The sequence below is a fragment of the Pinus tabuliformis genome, chromosome J (genome assembly GCF_031772625.1).
Source record: "Pinus tabuliformis cultivar Carrire ecotype Pingquan chromosome J, CPIR1, whole genome shotgun sequence".
Lineage (NCBI taxonomy): Eukaryota > Viridiplantae > Streptophyta > Pinopsida > Pinales > Pinaceae > Pinus > Pinus tabuliformis.
In genome coordinates, this window is record NC_142295.1 from 928,711,874 (window position 1) to 928,726,297 (window position 14,424).

Below are 14,424 nucleotides of genomic sequence, written 5' to 3' on the forward strand. Positions count from 1 at the left end.
TTTTCCGAAGGTGGCAAAACCTATCAAACTCAGGTGTCAAACCAACAGTGAGGACAGCCATCTCTGGCTGCTATCCGCGAATGTCGGTTTGACTCATCACTGTTATCAAGGAAAACCACGCCACCTGTAATAACCCGCTGGTGGTCCGTAAGGGAGCAGGCTTTCACTGCTACCAGATGCCTCTGGGTCTTGGGCCGTTAACCTGTTTCCTTACGTCCGAGGAAGACGAGCTCTTAGCCAAGTAGAAGCAGTTTTACGGCATTCTCCAAGCCGAACTTCATATATTTACTTGAAAACACTATAAAATTATATTTATTTAATTTAATTATTAAATTATATACATTTATTTATGTAAATCGTACTCCCATGCCCTAGCTATTGAGTTTATTTATTGAAATTGTACTAGCATGCTCTAGCTATTGAGTGTCTTTATTGAAATTGGACAGTAATACTTAGGCGAACCCGGTCCGAGAGGTGGTAAAATTCGCATGTTCATTATCATATGATTGTGAGGGAAAGAGTAAAACGGGAATATGCGCGGCCAATGGCTTGAAAATTCAAGTCGGGTGGGCGAAATGCAAAGACGTGGAAGTTCGGCTTTGCCAAACGACCGCGGACCACTGAATCTCTAAATCTAGAAAGTCAAGCCATGGCGGCGGTCTATGATGTGCAGTTGTCATGGTCATTAAATCAAAATTCTCAATTCGTAGTATAGCAGGGATGGATATTGTCAACAAATCGTGATTACAAGTCATGGATCGCTCACCCGCTCATTTTCTTCCACCCAAATTTCCACACCGCCAACCAGAGAGACGATAATTCCGTGCTGGCTACGCTACGTAACCTTTCTATACAACGCCTACCATACTTAACAAGTTACCACAACTCTGCAATCCGCGCATTACCATTATAACCTCAATTGCAATTCGTTGTATTAAAGTGATACTGTTTGAGCTTTTAACTTGCTGCCTGGCCATCTACAATGGGGCGAAGAACATTCGCAGCTTCCGTTTGGATCACAGCAACGGTAACTTTATTAGCGGTTAATCTCTCTCTGCAAGGTAAGGTGCCGCTCCCGCAATTATTCTACAATATCACTATACTCGTTTATTAGAAAAGTGTTGTTGATTACTGATGTGTATAGGGTAGAAATATTAATAAATTTTGATAGCTGAAGTGCAAGTGCAGGTGTAGAAGGTACGACAATGTCCGTGAAGAACCAGTGTTCATACACAGTTTGGGCGGCGGGCATTCCTGGTGGCGGGAAGCAATTGGGAAAGGGCGAAACGTGGAGTTTTGATGTTCCCGCGGGAACAACAGCAGGCAGAATCTGGGGGCGTACCGGCTGCTCTTTTGACGCCGCTGGTGGTAACGGCAGCTGCACCACTGGTGACTGTGGCGGGTTGCTCAATTGTCGAGGATATGGAAGCATCCCTGCAACGCTTTTTGAATATGCTCTGAATCAGTACCAGAATGATATTTACGATATCTCTCTTGTCGATGGCTTCAATCTCCCTCTCTCCGTAACTCCCTCAAGCCCAGACTGCAGAGCAGTAGGTTGCACCAGCGACATAAATGCCGTGTGCCCTGCAGAATTGAAAGTAACAGATGGATGCAAGAGCGCTTGTGCTGCTTTCAATACGTCTCAATACTGCTGCACCGGAGTCTACGTAAACAACTGCGCTCCCACTAAGTATTCCCAATTCTTCAAAGGGCAGTGCCCCCAGGCATATATCGGCTATAGCAATGACGATGGCGCTAGTGACTTGACCTGCCCTTCTGGTGCTAATTACAGCGTTGTCTTCTGCGGTTAATATAATCAGGATGTTTACTTAATATCATCCTACTCACGATTAAAAAAATCCAATCCCCTACCACAACAATATATATTGCATATATGAATAAATCTGAAAATAAAATGGAGTGATTTTAAGATCCGATCATCCAATTTGTCTCCCCCATGGTGTATTTTCCTTCATGGATATATTGTTAATTACATCATTTTTCAATAAATAAAATTTTATATGGTAAAGACTAATTGATTCTAAAATGGTTTCAACGTTTTGATTATGACGGAATATTTATGATTATTAAATTATTGAAATCAGAAGGAAACGAGTCTAGTTGTGTATTGCACATATTTGTAGATATTTAATGTGAGAACTATAGTTGTAATAATATTTAAATAATTAATTATATAAATTTGTTTATATATATATATATGATTTTGAAGTTGAAAGTTTCTTAATTTTAATTTATAAAAAAAAATTAAAAAAAATAATAATAATAATTTCTTATCTAAAAATTAATATTTTGATTAATATATATCAAAGAAATAGTGTATTATTATGTTAGTTAATGATAATTTACTAGAAATATTTTAGAAGCTTTTATGACCTTTGTGCTGCTACAATATTTTTATATTGTTGTAATACAACCACTTTTGATGTAACATTAGAAGCCTTGCATTGCATCACCTCCAACATGTTATTGTTGAGACACTTTTATGTCATTGCAACACCTTCATGTTGCAAGAACACCCTAATGATGCCACAACATGTCGAGAGTACTAATGTTGCAACACGTATGCACCTACTATTGGAAGCAACCATCATAACACCCTAACGATGTTGCAACATGTTTGGAGTACTGGTGTAGCAACACCTTGGGACACCGACCATTGAAAACAACTATTATAACTCCTCATCTTTGATCATACAACCCCACAGATAGTTGTAACAACAAAACACAAATCAAATACTAGATGCACAGTTGCCATTTTTAGTTTCCTAGTAGAAGGATCGACCACTTGATTAGCCAATGAAGGAAACGACAAGGGTGGTTGGTTGTCTAGCATGAACAACTTAACAACAACCAATTTGTGTTAGAAAATAGAGAGAGATCAAAGAGCGATTACACACGACACAAAAGACACATTGTGATATCTTTATTGATCACAACGATTACACATATATAGGACATAAATTTCTGACTTCCACACATCTGGATCATAATGACAACTCATACATAGGAAACAACAACTTCTAGATTAACGCTTGGGAACTCTCAATGACAACTCATGACAACACATGGAAGCATTACTTCAAATACCCTCCCTTAATGCTTACATGACAAATATAGAAACACACATTACAATAATAAATGAATCTCTGTCAAACTGGTTTTCATCAGTGCTCACATCCACTCTGGAATATCGCAAACACCTCTCTTTCACCACCACACCTTCGAGCTATCACTTGACCTCCATTTATAACGTAAGTGCCTCTTACCATCGTTGATGAATTTTGCAAGATCAACAATATTGACACATTGGCTTGTCGGGGCTTCCACGATAAGAGTCATCAAGTAATGAACCATCATATTGACCAACCACCATTTAACAGAGATTTCGCTTTCAACTATCAATCAATAGCTAAGATGGAGGTTTGGATACTAAATGTGTTTAAAAGTTGATCAAATAACTTGACCTTACAAACACACAAGAATTGATGTTTCTGATGCTGGGGCTTCCACTTTAAGAACCACCAACCCTTTTTATAACCAATAAAAACACAAACACCGGACAAAATCAATGAAAACTCTTTTTTTATCTGTGAAGATGAGATTAAATATAATAATAATAACTTTGGATATTTTCCATCATATCTGCAGCGTTTAGATCTCGATCTCTGGATAAATAATGCCACAATACTTTATTAGTTCATATCTACAATGAGAAATGCCAACATTCCACTTGCAAACCGTAACTGTACATCTTGCATCTTCTGATAATATCAAGAACCACCATTTAAAACATGTAGACATTGCTCTCAATTGTAGATCCAAACTAGATAGAACCAAATATATGTTGATCCAACTTCTTCACAAGCATATCTCCTCTTATTTTACAAAGATTTGCGCATAATGGAACTTCACACAACAACGACAACATTGGATCTTTGCAATTCTACTTTGCATGCAACTATCCACAATCCACACAAAAATCAAATATTCACACAAACAATAGATCAAACACTCTATTAAACTAATCTATGTACAAAGGAGTATCATGGCCAAAATTGCATGATCTCAGCCCCTCTCATGAGTAAGTCAGGGTTTAGCCAGCTCTGAAACCATGTTAGAAAATAGAGAGAGATCAAAGAGTGATTACACACAACACCAAAACACAACCTACCTGTCATGGTGGTCGAGTGAGTCAATAGATGTTTGATTCCTCCATATTTTAGCAATGTTGTTGTCATAAAGGGATAACATCCTAAGAATCTAAGATTCTCATAGTTGTCCTTTGATTCCAAGAATAAAGTAAGACATTGAAGCATTATATAATATCTTGCTCTACTCGATCTGAGTGGGAGAATACTGTAATTACATTTTGATTGTTGTTAATACAAAAGTTCAATAGTTCTTATTCCATTTTTGTTTTATGTAAGTGATGTCCTAAGAGCATAGTCGTTCTACTTCAGACTTAATCAGTCCCTAATCTAAAGAGGTGCCTCGTCTAGAAAGGTAGCGCCCCCTCCTTAGTCAAGTACTACCTATATTTTAACTAGGGTAATTTCTCTTTTCATTCACAGTAAACTTAATTTGATTAATTACTTTGTTTCCTAATTATTAATGTTGTTGTAGCTCATTAAGCAATTTACAACTACATATTAATTGAATTAAGTTGTGATTTACTATGTTTTTCATATTTTGCAATATCACCTTTGCTTCAGCTTATTGAATTAGATTTTTTTTATTACAATTTTTTAGCATTTCGGTATCTAATTGATTCATATGAATTCTTGTCACAGAGTTTAGGATTTAGTAGAGAGATTGATCAATTCACAAATTTACTTTCCTGTAAGAGTGATTTAATTTCCTTCCAATTGTGTTTACTTTCTAGCTAGGGCAATTTACCCTTCTGCAAGAGTGTTGTAGTTAATATTTCAAACCCTACAAGTGTGTGCATATGACATTTCAATTCCTACAAGTGTGATATTTAAATTCCAATAGATGTGCAAGTGTGATAGTGTGAACTTTTCAATTCCATCAAGTGTGATTTTCTTTACTTGGTGACTTGTAAAATAGCTTTAACATCCAACTCTGAAATTATTGATCAATACTACAACCTCATTAGGAATTTAACGGATTATATTAGTATATATGGCACACAATGGTTCGCATGTTCTGTATGAACTATGGATTGACAATAAATGTATAGTTTCTCATTTATATACTAAGTAAGTAGGAGCTAATTGAAAAACCCATGATTTTTTATGTCATCGTTGGGGAACCGTTAATAACGCAATTACTTTTTTGTTGCTTTATTTATTCAGTTAGTGCATTTCTTTTAGAAGCTTGGTCTAATGTGTTTTTATCCAATTTTTCCTTTATGCTAGTTTATTTTTAAAAGTATGTATTTTTAAATTCCCATACATATAATTAGAGCTCGAAAAGTAATGTTTTTTTAGCTCCACTAAAAGTACCCACAACAATAATAATGTTAGACAATCACAAGAGTAGAAGGGCATAATCAACCTAATTACTTGACTCTTATAGCTAGCTCTATTGCCAAGAATAATCTTAAATCTTCTAGAGAGGGGCTTGAAAATGTGCAAGCCTCATCCCCTACCTCAATAGAAATTTGGTTCCTTTAAGGCTAGATAGAGTGGTAACTCCATTCTTCATAATGATCTTTCTCAACTTTCCCAAAGTACCTTCAATTGAAAAGGACATTTCTCATGAGAATATAGCACACAAAATCCATGTTAAGGAAGAAACATTTGCCATTGGAACCCCATTCAAGAGTCACATGAGGAAACTAAGATGGAAAATATTCTACATTCAGCATTGCCCAACTTTCATGGCTTATCAAAAGAGAATTTTCACACCTTCCTCTTCAAGTTTGATTTTATTTGTAGAAGTTATGGCTATGTATCAGATGTCCAAAAATTGAAATTTTTTCTTGCCTCCCTCAAGAATGTTGCATTCCATTGGTTCATGGGTCTTGGCAAGGATAACATCTGCACTTGGGCACAAATACAAAAAACTCCTAGAGAAGTATCAAGATTATTTTAAAGACAAAGAATGGAGGGAGGAAGTCTTTAGAATGACTTAGAATGAAGATGAAAGCCTAGAAAACTACGTTGAGTTATTCAACTACAATTTACAATGTGAAATACAAGGAGACTTGGTTTCAGATACATTATGTGTCTTGTTGTTACATGGACTTCATGATGATTTTGTTGAACTCCTAAATTTGATGATGGAGGAGATGACTCCCAACAGTCATAGGATGACATGGTTGAATAGTGTCAAAGATATTCCTGAGGAACATCTAAGACTATGAGAGGAACAAGAGACATATTGGAAAAAGTAAGTAAGACCATTAACAATGGAGTCACTGGAACCAAAATTGGGAACATGTTAGAATACTTTAAGACTAATATACTTATTTCATTGAGTTCTCAATTAGACACATTACAAATGAACAAGAAGAAGGAAGAAGTAGAGTTAGTTTTGGTAATATTTTGTCGAAAGTGCAAGAGAAAACACCTATTGAAAAAGTTCCAACTACATCACATTGAGGCTTGTACAATTTTCACTAAGGATGATGCCACAAGAAAGTTCCCATATTTTCCTAGGTTAAAATCTATATACTAAGAGGCTAATGAACTAGAGAAATTATGTTTAATTTATTAGAAGTGTCCATGGTAGTCTAAAACTAAACGTATAATTCCAAATAAATCATAATTTTATAATTTATATTGGTCTAATCATTCAATGTAGTACTCTTCTTTGCCATGGTGTCTACCTACACAACCATGGTTGGCTCTCTCACCAAACTAGATTTGGAAAGAAGGGTGGAGGAATTCATCCTTTGGAAGTCCTCATAAAGTCTTACTACCACCACCTATTCCACTCATAGCTTCTCCACCAATGAAACCATCCAGGTCATCTCCTCCCTAGCCTCATCTTCCTACATAACCAATTCCTAACTCAAATAATGGTAAGGAAGCTCAACCAGTGCAAGTTGTTGGGATTTCTATTTACCCCACTTACAATATTTATTCCCTGGATTGTCATGATATTCAACTCTGGTTAGGGAAGACTATTAATAAAGGAACTCTTCTATTACAAATAGAGTATCTTAATGAGGATGTTCAAAATGAAGAACCAAAACTAGTTAAATCTCTTGAAATATTAAGAAGTAATTAGACTTTCCCAGAACCACATGTTCCTCCTTACCCTGACATATTATACCTATAAAAACCTATTACACAACCTGAATTTGACTTTTGAGGAGAACTTAATAATGTGTGTGTTGCATATCATTGTTTCAAGTTATTAAATATGTATATTGATTCCAAAATGGTTTGAGAATTATGCTTGAGGAGAGCTAGTAGGAAAAGAAGAGACCCTCAAACAGTACATGTTATGAGAAAAATAACAATTCTTATGTTGGGGCTCCTTGCTGCTAAATATTCAGATCCTAGAAGCTAGTTATCAATGTCCAAATTAATCATATAGTTATTCCAAACACATTAAATGACATTGGAGTTTGTATCAGTGTGATGACCTGAGAAACAATGGAAGCCCTAGGACCTTCAAAAATTAGGCAAACCCCCACAATATTACAAATAACTAACTAATCCACCATTGAACCTAAAGGGATTTTGGAAAAATTAGTAATTTCTATGGATTTTTGGGAGTATTCACAGATTTCATGGTGTTACAAACCAAATCTTCCCTAGGAGGAAATCCTTTGATTTAGAAAGACCATGGTTGGCCACTACAAAAACATATATCGGCTGGGAACTTTGCAATATAATGACTTTTCATGGGACCTCCACTAAGAAACTCACCCTAATCATCGATATAAGCCCAACATCAATCCAAAAAACCCATTTTTGGAAAATGGAGAGGAAATTAATCAAGAGATGGTTGCTCATTGAGTACTTCGTATAGACCAATATCTCACTCTTAAGGACAAAATTGAGGATGAGGAGATTGGTAATTTTCTAGTTTCATCCTCCTTGCCTAACTCGCATATCCTCACTCATATATTAGACCCTAAATTCTAGGCTTCTCTGTCCATAGTAGATGCGTCATCACCCTTGGAACATGAGTTACCTTCTAAAGGAGAACGATAAAACTTCAAAAACTATGGAAATTGTCCCCAAAAAAAAATTGAATATCAATAAAGCACTAATAGAACATCAAAAGGAACAACTAATTAAGGTTTTAAAAAAGCATAGTGATGCTTTTTCAGATATTAAACTAACATGAAGGGGATCTATCCTAATTTATGCACTCACCATATTTATATCAAAGAAGACTTTATACCCATTCACCAACCTTAGTGATGAATGAATCCTAATCTACAAGATATAATCAAAGAGGAGTTGCAAAATTACTTTCGGTTAAATTTATTTACCCTCATTTTTATAGCCAATGGATCTCCCCTCTTGTTACTGTGACTCAAACGTAATGTCAAGTGGAGAATTTGTGATTATTATAGAGAACTCAATAAGGCCACTCATAAGGACCAAATCCCATTATTATTCATTTACTAGGTGTCCAACACATTAGCAAAAAAAAAGTATTTCTCTTTCCTCAATGGGTGTAGTAAATATAACTAGATTCATATTGCTCCAAACTACCAAGACAAAACCACGTTTACATTTCCTTGAAGGACATTTCCATATTTTGTTCTACCATTTGGGCTTTTCAATGCTCCTACAACTTTCCAACATGCTATGATCGAAATCTTTTCTGATATGATTCATGACTGTGTGGAAATCTACATGAATGAATTTGAAGTGGCTTTGGATAATATAGAAATGGTATTAATAATATGTAAGGAATGTCATGTATCCCTTAGTAATTAAAAATGCTTAATGATCTTAGTTGAAGGCATCATGTTAGGCCATCATATTTCTTCTAAACATATCAGAGTGTATATGGAAAAGATAAAGGTAATATTAAACTTGCCAACTCCATGAACTCAAAAATAGGTATAAAGCTTTATGTGAGCTTCCTTCGGCATGCAGGGTATTTTCTATTATTTTTTGAGAATTTATTGCGAATAGATTGTCCTTTATTTTCTTCGATTACTAAAAATTCTAACTTTATGTGGATTGATAATTGTCAAAATCCCTTTGAGAAGTTAAAGACAAGACTATCCAAGGCTCCCATCTTCAAAGAGACCAATTGGTCCCTCCCAACTCATATATCACAGATGCCTCAAATATTGTTATTGGAGTTGTCCTATGACAACAATAATATCATCAATCATAGGTGATATACTTTATTACTAATAATCTACGCCCCACGGAATTGAATTACACAGTTAAATAATAATAATAATAATAATAATAATCTTGTAGTGATTCATTTTATAAATAAGTTTTGGCATTATGTAAGTGGATATCATGTGATCTTATATATTTACCATGCTTTCGTTAAGTATATAATGAATAAACCAATGTGATTAATGGTAGGATGACTAGATGACTATTACTATTGCAACAATTTGATATAACAATCTTAAATAAGTCAAGAAAAGATAATGTGGTAGTATATTTTATATCTAGGCTTACTACAAATGAAAATCAGCCACCTACTGAAGACTCTTTTCCTAAGGAACATATTTTCACAGTATCTACTAACTCACTATGGTTTGTAGATATTGCTAACTATTTGGCTATAGGGAAACTTCCACCTCATCCATCTCGAAAGGAACAAAAAAAGATCATCAAGAAAACTTGTAGGTTTCCATGGATTGATGGATGCCTCTTTTACATAGGGATTGATATTGTTATTGAACAATGTGTGAGAGAAGATGAGATCGATGATATATTCAGGGCTTGTCATGATGGCCCTTATGGATGCCACTTTTCAAATAAGAGGACTAATTATAAAGTACTCCATGAAGGGTACTTTCAACCCTTGATTTTGTGAGATGCCAAATAGTACATGAAAATATGTGATAGTTTCCAACACATGGGAAGCCCATTCCAATCAAATGAAATGTCATTATAGAAACAGCTAGAGATAAAACCCTTTGAGAAATAGGCTCTTAATTTCATTGGACCCATCAGCCCTCCATCTCAACAAAACTCCTACATTCTAGCTTTCATAAATTATGTTAAAAAGTGGATGGAAGCAAAGGAACTCCTAGCCACAACAGAAAAAGTAGTGGAAAAATTCCTCCATGGGGAAATATTTCTTAGATTCTAGGTACCACAAGAGATTTTCACTAATGGATGAACACAGTTCATGTTAATACTCACTAGAGACATCATGGAAACATATAAGATTAAGTACACGGTGATGGTGCCATATGATCTGTAATCCAATGGGAAGGTGGAAGGAACAAACAATGTCATTCAGACTATCATAAAAAAGAATGTTCAACTCCACCTAAGGACTAGTCAGACAAACTTCTTGAAGCATTATGGGCCTATCAGACGACATGGATAAATACCACTTGTTTCACTCCATATGAGATAATTTATGAAAATCGATTTCTTTTAATGATAGACACAGATTTAGAGACCCTGAGGATAGCAGTGAAACTTGACATGAACTTATCTAAGGCACAACAATAAATACTTCTCCAAATCAATGGGCTAGATGAACTGCGTCAAGATGCTTTATATCAGACAACTATTATTTAGAAATATAAAGCTCGATGGCATGAAAAGTTCATAAAGAAGAAAGAATTCAAAGTCAAAAATTTTGCCTTGTTCTTCAACTCAAGATTTAAGGACTTCAAAGGAAAATTGTGTACCCATTGGCTTAGACCATATAATATTGACACTATATATGAAAGTGGGCCCATTAAGCTCTATACCAATGATAAGGAAATGACTCCACTAATGGAAAATGGGAATATGTTTCGACTATCTCACAAGCCCCTATCAAAATAAGTCATTTTAAGACAGATCAATAAAGGATGGTTGAACAACAATTTGGATATTGTTACGAAGAAATCTATGCTGAATGATTCATTTCTAATTTTCTTGTTTCATATATATATATATATATATATATATATATGTATGTATATATATATATATATATATATATATATATATATATATATATATATATATATATATATATATATATATATATATATAGATATGTATGTATGTATATATATATGTATGTATATATATATATATATATATATATATATGTCTGTATATATATATGTATGTATATATATATGTATATATATATGTATATATATATATATATATATGTACCAGTTATGAAAATCCCCTAGGCACAACTCGACACATTTCATCTAAAAACTAGCTCAATTAGCACTCAAAGTGTTAAAAAAATTAAAATTAAAAATAAATAGATAAAATTTTGAAATTGGGGAAATAAAGGATTCATGAGCAGAAGGACACTTCACAGTTTCTTTATTCTTATCCTCTTGCTCATGAATACACGACTTATGGGCAGAAGGACACTTCATGATTTCATGATATTTATGTTAGAATCCTCCTACAAATAGGATTTGCAAGTTCTTGATATATATTTTTTCTATTTTACTAATAAACACTCTCTAGAATCACTCATGATATAGGCAAGGGTAGATTCTTTTTGTTGCAACACCAGTATAATGTTGCTATAATACCAATGCTACAACACTAATATCATATGGTTGCAACACCATTGTTGTGACACCGACGTCATGTGGATGCAACACCATTGCTACAACACCTTTCACAAATAGAACTAGAATCAATTCCTACAACAAGATTATTATAACACCTTCAAGCTAACTATGTTGTGAAACCATTTTCCAAAAAATATCTATGGACACGACACCATTCAATGTTGTTGTTATAACACTAGTTCAAATCTGTTGCCGCAACACCAATTCAAAGCAGTTGTTGCAACATTGGTTCAAAGAAGTTGTTGCAACATCGATTCAGAGTGGTTACTACAACACCTATGCCAACAAATAGTTACAACCTTCTCCTGGTTCCATTGATGACATCGTGAGGGAGGATGGAATGTGACATGGTTGCCACTTCCAATCTATATAAAGTCGCCAATTCATGGTAAGCATCGAACATGTATGATTTTCCTTACATAATGATTGGCATTAAAGTGGCATGATCACACTTACCTTCAATTGATTTGCATGCATCATTCACCATTAATATCCATATCACTTAGTTTTTTTCATACCTTATGGCATGAACTACGCCATTAACTCATAATTATACTACCTAAATTAGAAATTATCAACTCCTAAAGGGTTACTCATCAAGAATGCAACTGATAAATTTTCCAAGTTTCAAACAAGAATCATGGTTGGCTCACTAAATCACTAAGAGCCTTTTGACACCCTCATGTTGCAAGCCTACAACCACATTTGGGCCATAGTCCAAGCTATAGGATGGAATGAGTACACAAAATTATAGTAGGGTTATGATCATAATATTATACTCAAATTTTCTCTAAATATGTAGAATAACATAAAATTAGTTGAGATAAAGCTAGTTCTGGTGAATGAAAGGACCATAGTCATTGTATCAGGGCTACTACAGGTGGAAGAATAATGGTACTCTTGGAATAATCCAAGACCAAAGTTGATGGAAGAATTCTTGGAGGTAGGAAAAATACTAGTAAAGAAGCGAGATGGGCTCAATAGAAAATTGTTTCTAGAACCGTGGGACGATGTAGCAATATTCTTCCAAACTTATTTTACTTGTGATGGACATCATGGAATCATTTTCTTGCACCATTTGAAATTGTTGGACCATTTGATGCATCATAGGTTGATAAATATGTCTTTCTTCCTATGGAAGATGCTACAACCTATGGCCACTAGCATCCAAAAATACCTCTCACACCTTTTTCTCATAAAGCTATTGATGGTGCATGCACTATAGAAGGAGGGCCACAACTAGGATGACCTAGTAAGGATACTAGCAATGGAGGTGCCCCTGAAAGAAGCACCAATTGCACCACAACAAAAGTAGCTACTACAACACCAGAGGAAGTAATTGTTGCAACACCAAAAGAACAGGATGTTGCAACCTATAAAGCATCCCTAATATAGGTAGTTTCTTCCACACCGAAAGCACCAATAAAGCCACAAAAACTAGTCGAATATGTTGAAGATAGTCATGACAACAACCTTGAGATCATTAGGAGCCTGCCCCTAACTAAAATACTCCAACACATTATTCATAGACCCTAATATGTGGCCATATCCAAAAGGAATAAAATGAGCTACTTGAAAAAGGGGGACTTATGCCATGTTGTTGTAGAACAAACAAAGGAGATAGAGTAAGAAGAGACAACATAAATCCCTGTTGACAAACAAAAACCAAGAAGGATAGTGTAAGAATAAGTAGAAATCCATGTTCTGACGTAAGAACAAGTAGGGGTAGAAGAAGAGGCAACAAAGATTCCTACTCACACATAAGAACTAGAAATGATAGTGGAAGAAAAAGGAAACCCTTGTTGTAATAAAATAACCAAAAAGGGTAGTGGAAGAAGAGATAGAGTTCGCTATTCAAACATAAGAACCAGCCGGGATGGTGGAGGAAGAGATGAAGAACCCTACTCCTTTCGATGTTGCAATAAAAGAAAAAATCATCCTTTCGATGGCTCTAAACAATAAGCACTTAACATGAGAAAATTTAATTAAACGAGGATGTATTGGACACAATTGATGTCTGTATGAAAAGGTAAGGAAGAATCTATTCCACGTGTGTTTATTTCATGAGATTGAAGTCATATCTTTCCTTACACGGTTGAGACCTGACCACTAAGTGAGCCTCGGAGGTGAGACTCGAAAATTTCAAGTTGGGCAGCGATAGGCTGGTCCAACCAAAGACGTGGAAGATAGTGGAACACGTCACGTCAATTTAGTTATGAGATTGGGATGTGCCAAACGACCACAGAGTCGCCTATCTTTAATTGAGTTTCCTTATTGAAATTGAGTTGAGTTTTCTTATTGAAATTGGACCATATCGAGGTCGTGACTGACAACTACGTGAGCCGAGGAGGTGATATTAAAGCAAGCGTGGGGTGAAAATTGGCAAGGAGCAAATCAGAAGTTTCTTGGAAGCGAATGACTTGAATATTCATGTTGGGCGGCCGGAGGATAGTCCAAAGAAAAACGTGGAAGATGGTGGAACATGTAAATTTAGCAGCGGCGAAATTTGGATGTGCCAAACCACCACACACCACTAATCCTTAAAGTCAAGCGTTGGCGGTCTCCAATTTGCAGTTTTCTGGGTCAATCATTAAATCAAAATTTTCGTAAATCATGGAGTGATGTTGCGATTACAAAATTTTCCACACCGCCAACCAGAGAAGATAAACTATAATTCCGGAGAAGATAAACTATGGCTACGCTGGGTACCTTATATATATATG

At 35.2% G+C, this 14,424-nt stretch overlaps 1 protein-coding gene across 3 annotated transcripts; it reads left to right on the top strand.

Annotated features, from left to right (window-relative positions):
• Positions 1–864: 864 nt before the first annotated feature.
• Positions 865–2,023, top strand: LOC149229809 (pathogenesis-related thaumatin-like protein 3.2). 3 transcript variants are annotated; one of them, XM_089375913.1, is made up of 2 exons: positions 865–1,061; positions 1,189–2,021. In XM_089375913.1, exons 1-2 carry the CDS (start codon positions 983–985, stop codon positions 1,812–1,814), a joined length of 705 nt encoding a protein of 234 aa, XP_089232039.1. In that variant the 5' UTR covers positions 865–982; the 3' UTR covers positions 1,815–2,021. The 3 variants fall into 3 exon arrangements, with proteins under 3 accessions (XP_089232039.1, XP_089232040.1, XP_089232041.1); XM_089375914.1 differs by having other exon boundaries at positions 925–1,061; positions 1,172–2,023; XM_089375915.1 differs by having other exon boundaries at positions 938–1,061; positions 1,178–2,023.
• Positions 2,024–14,424: the final 12,401 nt, after the last annotated feature.

Bases quoted from the DNA above. Each gene is read 5' to 3' on its own strand.
- LOC149229809 (XM_089375913.1), top strand. From the start codon at position 983: ATGGGGCGAAGAACATTCGCAGCTTCCGTTTGGATCACAGCAACGGTA. The intron at 1,062-1,188 runs GTAAGGTGCCGC...GTGCAAGTGCAG, and splicing joins GGTTAATCTCTCTCTGCAAG to GTGTAGAAGGTACGACAATG.